General features: G+C 35.9%; 4 protein-coding genes across 4 annotated transcripts; 2 read left to right on the top strand and 2 right to left on the bottom strand.

Moving 5' to 3' along the window:
• The first annotated feature begins 150 nt into the window (after positions 1-150).
• LOC132912318 (TM2 domain-containing protein CG11103) lies at positions 151-1,135 on the top strand. Its single transcript, XM_060969727.1, has 3 exons — positions 151-359; positions 458-545; positions 615-1,135. Exons 1-3 carry the CDS (start codon positions 217-219, stop codon positions 942-944), a joined length of 561 nt encoding a protein of 186 aa, XP_060825710.1. The 5' UTR covers positions 151-216; the 3' UTR covers positions 945-1,135.
• A 79-nt stretch (positions 1,136-1,214) lies between these two features.
• On the bottom strand, positions 1,215-3,003 carry LOC132912299 (translation initiation factor eIF-2B subunit beta). Its single transcript, XM_060969682.1, has 6 exons — positions 2,861-3,003; positions 2,709-2,795; positions 2,132-2,413; positions 1,899-2,055; positions 1,440-1,834; positions 1,215-1,361 (listed from the first exon to the last, which is right to left on the bottom strand). Exons 1-6 carry the CDS (start codon positions 2,926-2,928, stop codon positions 1,289-1,291), a joined length of 1,062 nt encoding a protein of 353 aa, XP_060825665.1. The 5' UTR covers positions 2,929-3,003; the 3' UTR covers positions 1,215-1,288.
• A 142-nt stretch (positions 3,004-3,145) lies between these two features.
• Positions 3,146-4,422, top strand: LOC132912320 (protein PBDC1). Its single transcript, XM_060969730.1, has 4 exons — positions 3,146-3,286; positions 3,616-3,681; positions 3,755-3,814; positions 3,910-4,422. The coding sequence occupies exons 1-4, from the start codon at positions 3,266-3,268 to the stop codon at positions 4,267-4,269; spliced, it is 507 nt and encodes a 168-aa protein (XP_060825713.1). The 5' UTR covers positions 3,146-3,265; the 3' UTR covers positions 4,270-4,422.
• A 2-nt stretch (positions 4,423-4,424) lies between these two features.
• Positions 4,425-6,652, bottom strand: LOC132912280 (probable ATP-dependent RNA helicase DDX56). The gene is made up of 6 exons (XM_060969630.1): positions 6,455-6,652; positions 5,843-6,286; positions 5,522-5,781; positions 5,253-5,445; positions 4,872-5,176; positions 4,425-4,805 (listed from the first exon to the last, which is right to left on the bottom strand). Exons 1-6 carry the CDS (start codon positions 6,527-6,529, stop codon positions 4,445-4,447), a joined length of 1,638 nt encoding a protein of 545 aa, XP_060825613.1. The 5' UTR covers positions 6,530-6,652; the 3' UTR covers positions 4,425-4,444.
• Positions 6,653-17,991: the final 11,339 nt, after the last annotated feature.

The raw sequence follows: 17,991 nt of genomic DNA, 5'->3' as shown, positions 1-17,991 counted from the left end.
TATAGGCAACAGGGGAAAACACTTTTTCATTAGTCGACGTATTTAAAGCGTGTTTCTATTGGTTCCTTCCGATCGAGACATAATAATCCAATAGAATAATTCTCGTACACAATTACATATGCTATCCAACACGAGTTACACAATTGAAGGTGTACTCTATCGGTGTGTTCTGACAAACTTTGAACAGAAGTGCATTTACATGCATTCTTCGGCAAGATGAGGTTACGATATTCGGTTTTATTTTTACTTTGTCTCTTGTGGGATTTACGAATATGTTCGGGAACTATGTCAGCAAATAATACCACAGACTTCCAGCAAGAGTACAGACCCGAAGGTCCATTGGTAATGTGCAAATTTCTGTGAGTATTTACTGAGCACTCGCTGGCAGTTGCTTATTTGCTAATAAAGAATTAATTCTATTTCGCTAAATTGTTTATTTATATGGTATGTTTTTCAGGCCAAAAGAATTTATAGAATGTGAAAATCCGATTGATCATAAAGGTAATAAAACTGCCAAAGATGAAACTGGATACGGTTGCGTAAAGGTAATATTGTATACAAACATAGAGCTATTATACATATATACAGTGGCTTAGTAAACGTTTTCTTTCTAGTTTGGAGGTTCCAAGTATGAAGATGTTGAGAAAACTAAAGTGTCATGTACTGTATTACCACATATTGAGTGTTATGGACCCAGAACATTTAATCGGGAAGGAGTTCCTTGTATAAAATATAGTAACCAGTTTTTTGTTACTACTTTACTATATAGTATTCTGTTAGGTTTCTTGGGTTTGGATCGGTTTTGTTTAGGACACGTTGGTACTGGTGTTGGCAAATTATTGACATTGGGGGGAGTGGGTGTATGGTGGGTTTTTGATATAATTCTGATAGTCACAGGTTCTTTACAACCTGAAGACGGCAGTAATTGGAATCCTTATGCATAATATACCAAACAGAAGGAACAAATTCCAAATCTGCAAAATAAAATCAAGTGTTTTGTATGCTATCCTTTATAAATAAATATTCAATAATTTCGAATTTACGAAATTACTGAGATACTTCTTGTAAAAATGAATATATATTTACTTGGATATATATATATCTTAATGTGTAAATAAATATTCCTGTTAGGAAAGTTGCTTTTAAATATCTATGGTTCCTATCCCATTTTTTTTTTTTTTTTTTTTTTTTTTATTAAAAGCATTGACTTTGGAAGAATTTGACAATTATTTTAAAAAAGCGCTTGGTTACAAATATACATGTATAAATATGTTTCTACACTTATCTATTATAATTCATAATCATCTGGGTGGTACAGTTCACTAAGTAATCTGTAAACATATGATGGTGCATTTCCACCCCTGAAAAAGATAAAAATATATTATTACATAATTAACTTGGACATAAAAAATTAAAACCTTTAACGTTATTGTCCTTACGAGTTTGAAATAAATAATGTAACTAATTCTGGGGGCACATAATCAAAAACTGGATTATACACATGAATTCTTTCTAACAAAGATGCATTTGCACCATTAATTACACCTTGCAGTGGTGAATCATGTTTGTTAAAACCATCTTGTTCATGAGAGTAAAGATAGAGCGGCGAGAGTTTATACAGCGGTAGTAAAACCATTACTGGTACAGAATAATGTTTTGCAGCTTGAGCAACTGTATGTGAACCTGAAATAGCTCTCAATCCTCCATTTGCCATGACAGAATGTGTACCAATTATTACTTTATTCACTCGAGACATCATTGCAAAAATTGCTACATCTGATATTAAAGTAGTTTTGATTTTTGCCTTTGACAGATTTACTGCCATTTCATGACCCTATTAATGATCAAAATATGTTTAGTTAGATTTATGCAAAATTTGTAATATAACGCATACATACGCTTAATGACGGCCCTCCTTCAGCCACTATAACTTCGAAAGCTCTTGTTTTAGCTGCTCTATTAAAAAATTCCTCCACTAATGTAGATTTACCAATTGTCATAATAATTTCGTTAGAATGAATGTGTTCAGAAGCTTGCTGTGTAATATTTTCTGCACTAAAAGAGAAACAAACAAAGTATAACACTGTATAAAACATAGTTCCTTATAATTTCCTTGTTCATTAGAACTAACCAGGTTTCTAACTCAACTTCAAATTCATTAATATGTTCTATGATAGCTGATTTTAAAGAAGGTACAGAAATATTAAAATCAACTTCCTGATCACCTTCAGCAGTGAGAATTTTATGTAGAGATTCTTGTGTATCTGTTTCATCGGTATTATTTTTTAATTCAGAAGTATATTCTTCTCTAATTATTTGTAATATTCTACGGACCATATTTCCAATAGAGAATTCAAGGGGAATAGCTTCCACTAAATACTTTCCATTTTTTGTAATTATATTGATTAGATTCCTGTTAAAAAAAATATATATATACATACATATATATAAGTAATTTGCTTTTGTTATATTCTTATTTTTTGTACAATCATATATACCTAAGAAGACACACAAATAAAGCACTATGAAATAATAAAATGCTTTGTCATTTTAAGTGAAAAAGTTCAGTCAAAGATAAATCTATTATTTTTAATAAAAATACTATCAGTAACTGGAGTGCTAATCATATTAAACATTGACATCTCTTTATTTAGTGTTTCTTAGATTTACATAATGTTATATTGTATAGAAAGAAATATAATTCCTACTCAGCAGTAGTCCATTCTGCATTATTTATGATATCTTTCAGAACCAATATAGTAGCCACTACGATATTATGTGTACCTTTGACATCGCTAAAATACAAAATATGATGAAATTTCGCTCAACTCGAGGTTAGACTACTTTAGTAAATCCTTACCCATAATGAATATCATTTATTAAATTTAACATTCCTTCGTTGATATCCTCGTCTTCCGTGTTAACCATTTTAACCAAAAACTATTAGAAATTTTCTTTCTCGTAAATATTATTCCTTTCTAGTAAAGCAGTATGAAGGATCTGACCATTTTTCCTATCAATATAATATAAATTATATCGATAATATCAACATGCCAACTGCAACTACTGGTAAACTGAAATAATGATTGGTTCTTGGTTTTGCTTTCCTTCTCATTTGGCTCTGTTGCGTTGCACGTGTATTTTAACCGCGTGACATGTGCACTACACGTTCGATTTTCGATTTCCAACATTTAATTTTGTTATAAATACTTTGAGGAATATTTGATAATTTATTTGCTTCAGTTTATTTTTTGGTCATTACGGCATGGCTCGCATTGGGAACATTGTAAGTATGATAAACCTAGTGATGTATACATTTTTTTTCATATGAAAATGATCCTTAACCTATGTATGTCTGTATAAATATTACTGTAAATTTGATTACAATTGTAAACATTGAAAAGTCGTTGTCTCGAATTTAAGATACGTTATTTGTTGATTACTTTATATCACTGTAACAAAATCTTCTAAATTTGCAAAGTTATTTTAATATTTAATTACTATTTTTGATGGTATATGACTAAATTTTATTTTGATATATTATATATTATATACCAATATATATATATATATTTATTTATTTATTAATTTAGAACAAATTATTTTGATTTTAAGACTGCAGATCAATTAATAGCTGGTAGCAGTGTCTTGTCTAGGCCTGCAGAAGAATTTGACAATGATGTAAGTTACAAATAAACGACAAGAAATAATGGAATTTATGAAGGTAATAATCACAATAATTCCCTTTTTCTAGCCCTCTGTAGAAGCAATGTGGGCAATGAAAGCCATGGAACACGCTGAAGTTTATTTTAATGTAAAATAAATTATAATATAATTGACTTAATTCTATATAACAACAAGCAAAAGAATCAGAAATTTTTGATTTTTAATTTGAAATTTCTATTTTAGATTTTATGTTCAGTTGATCCTAAATTTTTGAAACTTACACCTCATGATGAACAAATATATAAAACCTTTCGTGATGCTTTTCCTGATCTCAAAGTAGATAAAATAAATGAAGATGAATTAAAATCATCTGAAGGAAAGATGAAATGGAGACCATTTTGTGAACAATTTAAGGGACTTGTTGAAGATTATAGTTTTGGTACATTGTTAAGAGCAGACTGCCAAGGAGATTACTCAGAAGAAAACAGTATACTCACAACTAGAATACAATTTTATGCCATTGAACTTGCCAGAAATAGAGAAGGATTCAATGATGGTATTAGACAAAAGTACAAACCAAAGCAGGCTACAGAAAAATCATAAATTGATAATTATAATATTCTGATATTATGTGTTAATTACTTGGATAGCGTGTAATTTTTCATCTACAATTTTTTATAACTTGAATATATAAGATACTACAAAATGTTATTTATAATAAGCAGTGTCATGAAATAAACGAGTTTAAGAAAAATATATTATTATCAGTACAAAACTTTTATTTCATATTTTTTATTCGTAAACTAACTAAAGGATTTGATGCACGTGCTTGATACTTTAATTGTGTAGCAGTAGGTTTAGATGCTGCAGCTTCTCTATTGAACTTTCTCTTTCTGTTAGTACCAATAAGCCTTTTCAAAGTTGGTGGAACTATATATTCTGGTACATCCTTCAGGTGTGATTGTAATTTTACAGTATGCAATGCTTTGTCTTGTCTCAATGATTGTAGATCTTTTGGATTATCTTCAAAATAGCTTTTTAATTTTTGACAATTAAGTACCTCTTGTTTTATCTCCTTTAGACGAGCTTCCCGAACAGCAATTCTCGTTACTGCTTTCCAGGCATCTCTAGCTCGATATCTGAAAACAAATATTTATGAAGTCAAATGTACAACGAGCTTAAAATAAAACTTTTATCTAACATACCGAAAACCTTCGACCTCTTCTAGCTTGAATTGATACGTCTTAAATAATGTATCACGATTATAACAATGTTTTAATTCGCTTTCAACTTGTTCAAGAAGCGGTCTTTCTCTTATCGATACAAAACTTAATGCCGTTCCTTGATTTTTACCTCGAGCCGTACGTCCGGCTCTATGAATGTAAGAATTTACATCTTGAGGAAAATCGAAATTAATTACATTGGACACAAACTGAAAATCAATACCACGTGCGACACCGGATTCTTTGTCCTTCTTTCGTCTTCCTCTTTTAACTTTTATTATATGAGGCTGTCAGAAATAAAAATTAGAATTCTATACTAGTCTACACGTACACATAAATTGTATATAAACATATAATATTTACTTCTTCTAAAGATTTTTCATCTGATGCTATTATAATGTCATATGTTCCAGAATTAAATTGAGTGACTGCTCTACATCTTGAAACTGCTGGCAACTCAGAGTTTAAAACACAAGTTGGTATACCAAATTGTTCTAGAAACAACTTTAGCTTGTAACATCTATCTACTATATTTACAAATATTATAGTTTTTCCTCTAAAAAAATAAATAAAATTTTTTATTAATGAATTACAAGTTTCTTCAATTGTACTATTCAGTCTCATGGATTTACCTAATTAAATGTAACTTTAATAAAGCATATAAAATAGCAGCTTTGTCATCCTCTTCTGCTGCAAGACTATAATGTAATAATTGCGATAACGGAGCTAATGGTGGTTCTTCTAATTTTAAGATCGCTGGATTACGAAGTACCAACTTTTTAAGCGTTACCACATCTTCTGATAATGTTGCAGAGGCTAAAGCTGCTTGGTATACCATAGGTAAATAATTCAATAAACTTTTTATTTCATCCTCATACCCAAATGAAAATACCTGAAATATAATAATAAAGTTGTTATATACACAAATAAGTAATTGGATTAAGATTGCTTACCAAATCAGCTTCATCAATTATTAATGTTTCAAGAGATTGGTTCAATTTCATATTATTTGCTTTTAAATGTTGTAATAGTCTACTAGGAGTACCAATAACAATATCAGGTTTTTCTGCTAATAATGGTTTCTGTGCACTAAGATCTAATTGTGGACTGACATCAATAGCTTTTACTTCTCTGCTACATTTTGCTGTTAAGCAAATTATGACATCATGTATTTGTTTACATAACTCTTTACTCGGAGCTACGATAAGCCCTTTAATTTCTTGTTTCTTTTGCATCCGTTTATTCCATAAAATTTTTTGTATAAGTGGTATAGTAAATGCAGCTGTTTTCCCAGACCCTGTGCGAGCTCGGATTAAGATATCTTTTCCCTCCATCATTAATGGTATAGCTTTCTCTTGTATCAACGTAGGTTCTACCCAACCTAATTTCGCGATAGCCTACAATATTTAATTTTATACGTAAATGTACAATTACGAATGGGAAATTAATTTTAGGAAACAGAAATATAAACTATGTAATGGTATAATAATTTATAGTAAACAATTATTTATACATTGGAAATATAACCTCTTTTTTAGGAATGATAAAAATGTACGATATCTTACCTTTAAAATTCTGTCGTCTAGTTCTAATTCAAAAAAACTTTTCGGTTTAGTTTCATTCTCATCATCCACTTCCATTTTGTTCGATGCCACAATGAACAAAAATATGCTTTTCAAATTAAAAAGCACGTGTCTATTTGTCAGTACAACTTGAACTGTTTGTTTCTATCGACTTCCGCTAACGAGTGCCGCCATTTTATATCTATCTCAAAAAGATAATTTTATCTTGATCTCGTATCTAACTTCAAATGTTTATATTGTACGTACAGAAAACAAGGTAGAAATTGTTTAATAATAAACTGCAAATTGACTTCGTTTTGACGATAGATAAAAATTACGGCAAACTAAAATATATACTATTAGAAACAACATAAGAGGATAGAAGACATAACAAAATTGTTAAGAACAGCTACTAGTTTTATTACAAGAAAAAAAAACGTTTTTGGAAGGTGTATAATAGATTCGACAAGAGAGACCATTTCTAGAATATATTGCTATATACACACTTTAATAACCAAAAACAAACATTACAGTAATAATATTGTTATTAATATAATATTATGTAATAATAGAATCGTTTATCAATTGTAGTGTAAACACTAAAAATCTTGCTTTTTCTTTTATTGGAAAGAACAATGCATTCGCTTTGCCTCTTTATTAATTAATATTAATTCATGATCGTCGCGAAGTGGCCGCGCTTGCGATTCGGCGTCGATCGCGACTGAAGAAATTACATTAATTTCGCACGGAACAATTTTCGCGCGCGGGCTTGGAAACTAAATTATCGCGGAAGCGATCGATAGTTCGTCGCTGTTGATCCCGGGCATCGATTCTCGATGCGATCGAGGCCGCCTAAAAGGCTTAAAGGGTGGGGGGAGGGTTCTGGGTAGGTATCGAGGTATCGCGAGCGCGGCGAATCGCGACCCTGTCTCGTTTACCTTAGAATAATAAATATTATAGTGCAATATCTAAAAAATCTGTCTTTTTTATGCAACTTACACATTCAAATACAGTGTACTCGAAAAATTTACAATCGTTATTGCCCTTACAAACATTAAATCTCTATTCGAGTGTTGGTAAATCCGCGATCCCTCTCTCTGACCGCTAAAAAAGAATGTTTGATTCAAAATCGTGTGAGTGCGTGTGTGAGAATCAAAAAAGAGGTGCAGCTGCTGCTGTAGTGATACGAAAACTGTCGTGTTTTTTTCATCCTTCTCCTTTTTTTCCCTTTTCTTCTTATATATATGCATATTCATCGTGTGTACGCGTACATGAGTACCGTTTATACATGTGTATGTTACGCGCGCGTGTGTATGTATGCTCATGCATCGCGTACGCGTGATCGTAGAATCCGATGTTATCGATCGTGCGTGTACGATCCGTAATAATATATCTAGGCTCTCTTTTGCATTGCATTTCTTTTTCCCCCGTTCGTCCTCGATTTCTCGCCAATGTTTCGGCACTTTTTGGTCGTGGTTAACTGTGCGGGCTATATATCCCTGTATACCATACATAATATACATATTATATTGTATACGTTATAATACGTGTATTATATATTCCGCAAGTATATCCTGTCGCAACGAGCAATTCATCGCTCGACAGTCCTAGTTGATACTCGAGTTTTTTCTTCTTTTTTTTTTTTCTTTTTAACACTGATGATAAATTACAGTTCGCGTGCGCACGTTTTATATATTATGTACAATCGCTTACATGACCGAACAGTGTTGAAGAAGGTAGAGAACGGTAACGTGAAACACAATAGAGTCACGTGACGATTTTACGCGGGAAAAACCGTCGTCGTTTTATCGACTGCTCTTGCTTGGGCTGCCTGGTGTAATAAAAACGGCACTAAAAGTTCGCGCACGTATACAATGCTCGTGATTCAAACACACGGATTCTATCTCCCGCAGGGAAATCAGATAAACCACCGTTCGCCGAGGTAAAACGTAAAATCCTCTTACGTGTGTCTGTGTATGGAAGTTTGATCTTATCACGCTTCTAAACTAAAATACGAATCGATCGGCAAATTTTTCGATTATTGTGTCAACAAGAAACATTCTCCATAGTGGTGGAGAGGGAATTTTTTGAGCAACTGAAGCTTGTTGAAAGAAAAGTAAAGTAAGGTTAACAGAACGAAAATCATCGTGAAAGATTAATACGTGCTTCTGTACATTGTACATTGTACATTCTCTTCTGGTAATGTACGGTCTGCTTTTTTCTTCTTTATAATTGAACAAGTAAAACACTTAACCCTTTCGTCACTACGGACGACCATGGTCACTCGTCATGAAGACACTTTAGTATATTGCAGGCGATTATGGTCGTTCAATGTTTTTGCGCAAAAGATGAAAATATCATTTGTGCAAAAATCAATGTTATCACTAAAGAGAAGTTATTAAAATATATGCGTATATTTTGTGAGCGAAAGGTAAGAAACCTTTTCTTGTAAATAAAATCGTCTAAATAAAACTATTTATCGTATACGTTTAATTACATCATCTACCACGTAAGTATAATCGAAGAGAAACGCTAGATAACTGTAGCGAAAGGGTTAAGAATAATTCGCGGAAGTCGCACGATGAATGTTCGTTCTTCTACGTATAGCAACTAATCAACAACATATAATTTACGTAAAAACACGTTGTATTTACGTAAAATCATGACACTAATACGTAACAACACAGATTGCTATGAGAGAGCATTGCTTTCGAGTTCAGTTCGCTAGGTGGAAGGATATACATAACCGTATCAATCAAACGAGTCTGATCAATGAATATATTTAACGATCGATATTTCAAAAAGCTTGCTTCCCGAATTCCGTTTATTCTCAGTTTACTTCCACCGGTTGCATGTCTTACGGTTATCACAATACAATTTTACGACTTCTACAGAATAGCTTTCGAGTTTTGAGAGGTTCGACGATGAACGGACATAGAAATGGAGACAGGGCTGAGAGAAAACTGTAGACACCATACAAATACAATTATCGAAAAGATAAAAGCTGGATAGATACAAAATACTCACGTAATACAATCGATAGGAGATATGATTGTTTCGAAGATGTATTACGATTAATATTATGAGATCTTTATTTTTCGAGGTTTTATGATTATTAGCCTTTCCTTTTAACTAGGCTTGCTTTGAAAAAAAAAAAAAAAAAAAAAAAAGAAAAAATGAAGCTTTAAAGCCACGATAATAATTCTACGCTACTATTTTTGGAATACCACCCTATAAAACTTTAAACGCTATATCTTTTACGAATACTATCATGGAAACTCTAAACGCCAATTTCAGCACTTATTCTGCTACTTCACATTTGTACATAAAATTGTACACTTTTTATTATCATTCTATTGTATAATGTATTGTCTCTCTCTTCTTATAAAAATTATAATTTCTCAATTCCTCAAGAGTTAATTATTAACTACTATATTATCGATTGCTAATGAAAATGATATAGTAAAACCTCGGGAAACTTGTTAGTTATTCGAAACGCTTCGAAACAACCAACTTTCGTTTTCGAACGATACTCACGGTATCACCGAAAATCATAAACATACTTCTCGATACGTCTCGATAATCGAGCAATGTACCGAATGAGAAATTCATACCGCAATTCCGAAAGGATAGAAGCCACAATTTTCTCTCAACGCGGATGATGCCAGGAATCAAGACAAGAAACCGAAGGAATGAGATGAAGAAACACGCGACGGTGATCGCGCAACGAAATCGAATTTCTGTCTTGACCTTCCCACGAGAAAAAGAATCGACGATTATGTCCTTTCGAAAGAGTCTAGCCTCTCGTTACACCTGTTTCCAGGACGTGAATTTCACGCGGGCTCGATAAAACTAACGATCGACAAGAGAAATGGAACAATTTACGATTTCGTTCGCGGAACAGCTGGATAACGGGGCGATACAGTAGCGGTATTAATGCCGGTTACAGTTAGGTAGCATTGGTAAATAGAGTAGCAGTTACTGACGATACGAATAGTTTTTCTAGACCTAGGATGTAGCTTGTTTTTCTTCAGGGGAAGGAGGAAAGATCCAGACGAAGATCTGGCGACTTAGGGAGGGCTAATCGATGACTATGTTCGACCTGGATCACTCGAGGAGAGCTGGTCGACTCGAAATCACCATGGGAAAAAGGTGAGCACATCATGACATTTTCAGGGGGGAGAGATCGATGGATTTAAAGTTCGATAAACTATGATTCACCGACTCGTTCTTCTCACGTTCTTTCAGAAGGTTTCACCGTATCGTGCGATAAATCTGAGACTCGATAGGAAAAATCTCTGATGACGAGTGGAAGGCAGAGCCATGAATCGTAAAAAATACACCAGAAATTTATACTCGGGGTAAAGATCATTGGAATCTGAGAATCGGGACCTGATGCTAACTATATAGAGTCTGATATGTAGATTTTGGGCCAGGTCTGGGTCGTCTGTGCGTCACATTCACGGATCTGCTATCCGCGAGGATCACCGTGATCGATCGCACAGTCGACCAGCGACGCCTTTTCTAAGATTGGATTGTTCGAATCGCGCGATATTGGTCTTGCCGTGGATTAAACAGACACATATTATAGCTCGCTGGGCGTCGCTGAATCCGCCTAACAGACAAATTCTGCTCTCTAACGAATGAGTTGCAAAGATATGTAACGTCGACTACAAGGTATAGTGTATTTTTCTCTCTCTTTCTCTCTCCCTCTTTCTGTATCTAACTATTTATTATATATACCTTTTTTTCTTTTTAATATTTATATATATTTATATATTGTATCTCTCTCACTCACGCAGTCTCTAGATTTTAAAGCACTCTCACGCCGGTTGAGACGATCACATGTGAACACTCGCAAGCCTGTCCTACATGTACTGATGACGTAGAATACAGCTATATAAATTATATCTCTTATATGCTTACAGTAATTGTATATCGTTTATATATACATATACGCTTATATGTATATATACGTATGTACGCTGCCAGGACAAGAATAGTAGCCGTGAAAGTGTGTTTTCAAGTTGCACATAATTTCTCGTAGAGTATCTCGTTCCTGCATCTGTCCTATGTATTTTCGTCTTGCTTCAGCTAATTTTCGTATTCGCTGGCGCGACAACGATTGCTAGCAACCGTCCATCATTTTCAAGACACACTACTCTTGCGTGGCACCGTATGCACTGTCTACTTACAGCACGTGTGTCTTACTTCGTTCTCCCCCATGCTTGCTCGCGTTATCTTTACACTCCTAAAGAAAATCTCCCCTTCGCGTAAATTCGACCGTATACCGTTCTACGATTCGTATCCATGCACCTCTAATGTACGTATTTATGTCTCTGTACGCCTGTCTCCCCTTTTCGTACGAATATCGCGTGCATCGGAGGATTTTATAAAACGTTACCCTGGAATTACGTAGTCCTCGATCGATCGCGGCACGATCGAACCCTCGATTGCTGAATTCATTCCCAATTAAGAATCCAACGTTCTCGATCCTGCGCATTCTATCAAGCGATTGATTCAGAGAATTAGTAATCGAACGTTTTACATTACCAAAATCATGGTTTTCAGGTTGTTACACTACCCCTTGTCTTCCATCTATTCTACACCATTACGATATTGCCGAGCTCAACGTTTACGTACAACGTCACCAAGGTAATACCAATGAAAGGAAGACAAATTAAAGGCCCGTACACGCAAGATTGACCCAGAAGCTTAACACGTTGAACAGAGCCGATGAATCGACGAGGATCCGGTCGGGCTACCGTGATCGATCGTTCGACGAATAGATACCGCGATCAAGTACGGTGTTCACGTTCATCTTATTCCCTGTGCTCGCAGACCTCGCTTGTTTGCACCTGCACATGCGATACAGTATGCAGCTCTATGCGCACATATACATACATATATATCTTCGCAGCAACACGTTATAAAAAGCGACGCTTCGTTCTTTTATCCAACGAAAACGCTTTGAAAGACGCAAACGCGACGTTTTCTCTTTACGCATTTCCCTTTCGTGGCACTGCATCTCTCGCTTTATCCCTTTCGCTCGATCAATCTCTCCCAACATACACGCACGCAGACACACACGCACACGCACACATTCTCAGCTTCTTTTTTTTTTGTAAAAATTTTTATTCACCATTTTTTGTTTGTTTTGTTTACGTCTCTTATTTAGTTTGTTCATATTGTTATACATTGCACACTACTACGTTTGCTTCTCTGTTTCTTCTCTCTAACTCTTTTTGTTACCTTTTTTTTTTCGTTTTCATCTCTTTTTTTTACTTTTTTTTTCTTAACCTCCTTTTTGTTCTTGTCACTTTAACCGCGATTAAAAAATTTAAAATACTCGTATTACACGTAAGTATTTGTATGACCCTGTTTTCGTAAAGGCTTTCTAACATAAGTCGATATCGGCCGAGGAAGATAAAAAGGAAAAGGCGTCGAACGTGAAGGAAGAGAAGGAATCAGCTTGAAGAATGGTCATTAACAACGCGGATCATCCATATCGCTGGGTGCGGGTGTGATGCGCAAAGGAAACAGGGAACGCCTTTTTCTCGTGTATTTATACATATATTTCTTTCTTCTCTCATCGATGGATGCTTTCTGCTTTCGCTTTTTCGCGCACAGCGTTTCTCCTTCGATGCATCTCCGGACACGATCGCTCAAAGTGTTGGCACGAGCTCTAATTCCACTTTGCGTTGCTCCAAAATGATCCACGACGACGATTCTCGGCGAATTGATAATCTTTCGCGAGATTCGTTAAACCTTCCGAGCGACAAAGTTTCGCTTTGAAATAGACGAATATTATTGAAAATGTTAATATCTCCTAATCCTAGTTGGAAAAATAATTTTGACCCGCGTTATTCAAGTCAAATTACGAAGCTCGGAGGAATTTTGCCATTTTCGAAAAGGCTGGTGTTTGTTATTATTGTTCTTTTTACGAGAGTCTCGACTTGTTCCGTTCAGAGGGAATTTTGGAATAATATTTACTATGATGATCTTGCGTCGAAGAACATACAGACCTAGGTGAGTCCCTATATCTTATAAAATATTCGCGACTTCAATTCCTATATATCTAAAATTGATATGCGATGAGATACGATGGAACGTTTAAAAGCATATTTCGTTACGATTATTAATCAGACTTTTGCTCCTTACTCGGAAATTATTTCTTTTATTAGATCGTGGATCATCGAGCAAATGGATATTTATCGATCGTTCTGTTAACGCGAATTCTCACTCAGTCATCGAAGAAGACGAGGATGAAAAAGCAGGAACGGACAGCAGGGGATGGTGGAAATCACACGAACGGGAAGATGTATACTAAGTTTGCTTGGTTCGTGTAACGGAAACGTGTTACCCCGTTATCAACGTTAGACAACGCGAGACGATCTTTCGAATGGATCGCGAATATCGATGCAAACAATTAAAGCTCCCAACGTTAGAAGTTCGTATTATCGTATTTTCTTTTTTTACATAATCCCTGTCTTTTGGGCCCCCGTTTCGTGGGCCGCATTCTTAATTTACGTATGATTTGAACTGCCGTTGAAAACGTTCATTTTCCACTTCCATTTGATCGATTGCAACCGATGAAACGTCCCTTCACCTTCCTCCCTTATATTATATCAAAGATAAAATTGCAATCCCTCTTGTATCATACGTCTACGTTTATTTTACTTCTGTAATAATCGCTTACTTATTTATCTATTCTACTTAGGAGAATTAAAACATTCTTCGTTATTACGTTTCGCTTGTTCTTAAATGAAGCTCTAACATAGCGAGAAGTTAATTATTATATCGATCTAATCAAGCTAATTTCCGACAGACTGTAATGATTGTATCTCTTCTTATGAAACGTAGTTTAATTTGTCGAACAACAGCCTGTCCCAAACGTCTACTCTAAATCGCGTAAGGAAGACTCAATTGTTAAAGACTTAACGATTAAAGTAGATTATATGTAAAGTAGAGAAACAAGATGGTTTGGCACAAGTCCTACTATATTGTTCAGTCATTTAGAGATTCTCAAAAGTTCAAATCAAATAATATTATAGTCGACGCGCTATAATTTCGTTCTTGTATAGTTTACTACGAACGTTCTTAATGTTTCGAAAGAGTATTAAAAGAGATTTGATAAAATTCTAAAAAACGGACAATTCACTGGTCGCAACCGATCGAATATTCCTTCACTCGCTCGATGCCGATTTTTCCTGTCTTATACTCCGGCGAAGCCACTATATACCGTACAATCCTATCCCGATATCTTCGTACAAAAATCGACTACCCTCTCGCGTACGTAACGTATAGAAAAAACAATCTATAAATATAATATCTATAAACAGGATCCATCCATCCATCCATAAACGGACCGAGGAATTATTCTACGGCGCGAACAAAGAAGCACGGAGACATAGCTGGTTCTCTCTAAGTACGCGAACAAAAGGGAACACGAAAAATCGGCAGGCAAAGAGCTCGCTACTCGAGAACAGCTGCAGCGGCTACGATAATAATTGTACGTACGTGTATGCCTCTATATGTACGCGTGTGTATACACGTACGTACGTACGTATGTGTCTGTGCAACGACGATTTGGCACACGTAATTAATCAGTCCGCGATTATTTCTTTTTTTTTTTTTCATTTTGTTTCTTTTCATCTAAGCTTGGCACACTGTTTGAGTCGCTCGCCAAACAATCCCCACGATCTCCATATATATTCTCCTTCTCTTTCATATTTCATTTCGCTCCGTTCTTTTTATTTTTTGGCACACGTCTAAAGGAAAACAATTACACATATATATCTCGCGCGCATCCATGTATCTCTGCGATTCGATTATTCCAAGTGTGCCACTCTCTCCCTCTCTCTTTTCTATTTTCCGCGTACTCTTCCCGATTCCTCGTTTCGTTCATTATGTACCGTTTTCCCTTCGTGAATACCCGTTCGTCTCTCCTTCGTTTCTTTCACACACGCAAACGCACACAAGCGCACGCACGCACGCAAACACACAAGCGCACATCCGCACACACGCACACAGTCTCTCTCTTTTTTTCTCGCTTTCTCTTTCTCTCGTGTTTCTTTTTGTCTTTTTTTTTTACTCTTTTGCTTAATCGTTACAGAAAAATATGCCGTTGAGAATCTTCGCGCGGCCGTCCAAAATCGCGCTCGAGTCTTTTCTTTTCTTTTATTTCTCCACGCGCCCTTCAGACGAGAGAACTAAAAGGTCCTTTTTTTAATACTTTACTCTCTTTTTTTTTCTTTTTTCTTCTTCTTGCCCTTAATTCCGCGCCCCGCCGGAAGTAGGGCGCGTGCGCTTCAATATCCTATAAAAAACTAAGTTATTTCTTAGCTGATTGCCTTGCGTTACGGTTAAGGTTGGGCGACCAACACGGATCGTCGTGGACCACGCGCCTCCATCCTCTTCTAAACGCGCCGATCCACGCTCGATCGACCGGAAATTTCAACCCTCCAATCACTTCCTCTCGCTCTACGAACCCTTTTCACCTTTGTTGTCGACCCCTCGAATCGCAGTTCCAGCGTTCTTAATTGGAATTTTTTAATTGAAACGTCGGATTGTAGATCATTTGAGGCGTTGAGTCATCAGTTTCTGATTCTAGTAAGCTGATTTGTTTTTTCACCGTCGCTACGATTATTACATTCCACGATGCACCGGATTTCCAAACGGTCAGAGGATCGTTCGTAAAATAATACTCAATTGCGAAAGAAATAGCTCGTTTTACTTCTAGAAATGATCGAATGTACCTCTAGTCGAGGTTGAGCGAACCCGATAGTCCTTCTCTTATGTTTCGTGATATGTGGGATTAAAGTATCAAAAAGTATCGACTCTATGCTTACTCTATAATGTATATTAGTCGCCTAACTTGTCTTTAGGAAAGGATACGAAAAGATCCGATAATACTGTCTGGTTGTATCAAGGCATTAGCACTCTATCGGCTTGAGAGTTGTTGAAATACCTTCACGGTAATCTTTGTTATATTTAAAAAAATAACGAATCAATGGAACACACGATCCTTAAGAATCGTGCAAAGTGGAAAGTTCGATCGTCGAGTAAAAAATATCGCATATTTGTTCTACTACTATTCGAACGATTTATTGTGGTTTTTCTTAGTCACAATAACCCTGTTCTTCGTTTTTGTTCGATTTTTTATCGTACGAAGTTTAACTACATTTTTCGCAAAGTACTCTCCAAATTATCATTCTTCGATTATTTTCGTCTTTATCTACTAAAATTTCTAATACAAAGCAACCTTACGGTAATTATACTACAAAAACTACAAAAATCCAAAAACAACACAATTTTTAATTCTATCTTCTTATCACCTTATCTCCCTTCGAAAACTCTATCGAAAATATTTCTATACTCCGCACAAATTTTTTACTCAAATCATTGCCAATTATTTTCACGCTTTCTGCAAACATCGACATTCGTAAATCCGATCCTCCGATTCTTTCAAGCAACGTACGTCGCAGAAGATACGCCAGTTCGGGGAGAAATTTCGCTTTGAAACCAAGTTCTCGTTAACACGCCCGCTCTCTAGGTCTCGTGTCTCGGTCTATGCTTTTACGTGCATTCAGCGTCGACTCAAACACGAGACAAAAGTTGACAAATATTCAGGAAATCTCGAAAATAATCCACACACGCAACGGATAAAATTAATGTCAAGCGCGTGTTCCTAAACTGCAAAATCTCCAATTCCATTGTAAAATTCCACAACGTAGAAATACGTACAACATAATTTCGTACGAAAAATGATGTCTGTGTTACGAACAATAAGAATTCGATGATCGGCGCAAACGTGTTCAACGGCTCGAGATTGAAAGGCAATGGCGTCGCGTGGTCCAGCGACGACTTCCGGTCAGTGCCCGCGCAGTAAGGATAAGGCCCCTGCACTAACAGATTGCTCTACGCCACAACGTTACGAACGCGTTCCTATCGAAGTTGACGCGCGCAACGTCCTCGCTTTTCTTCGAATAAATTTCATTCGAGGGCAAATGACGAGACGAATAGGGAGGACTAATATCAAGGGATCGAATCTACGATTAATATTCTCCATATACACGAAAAAATTCTCTGTTCTCTGAGAAACAAAACGACCGACACGCGATATATCTGTTCCCCTCTGCACAACAAGCTGCTCGCAACTTGGCGCACGATTTCAGCTGCAAATCACGCGTACACGCGTGCGTACGAATATTCCGACGTGAAAAAGGGGGGCGGGAAGTGGTTGAAGGTGCAACCATTCATTCTGCACCGAAACAAAGACCATTCGACGATCGTCTGATTGTTCTTGGTTGGTTCATACAGCGAGAAGCTACGCCGAGATGGTCCAATTCTTTTTTCTCCGCAGCTACAGATCATTGGAAAATTCACGAGTTTCGAACGATCGAGATCACGGGTTTTCCAACGACTCGAAGAAATCTTTCGTTTCCGATGGTTTATTCGAGTAAAGTGTAGGTTGGCGCTAGCCGTGTTCTCTGCAGATTTTTCAAACGGAATCTGAAATTTCCACGTTAATACTGCAA

Source organism: Bombus pascuorum, chromosome 11 (assembly GCF_905332965.1).
Source record: "Bombus pascuorum chromosome 11, iyBomPasc1.1, whole genome shotgun sequence".
Classification (NCBI taxonomy): domain Eukaryota; kingdom Metazoa; phylum Arthropoda; class Insecta; order Hymenoptera; family Apidae; genus Bombus; species Bombus pascuorum.
The sequence above is the reverse complement of the archived record's forward strand: the minus strand, read 5'-3'. Positions and strand labels throughout refer to the sequence as shown.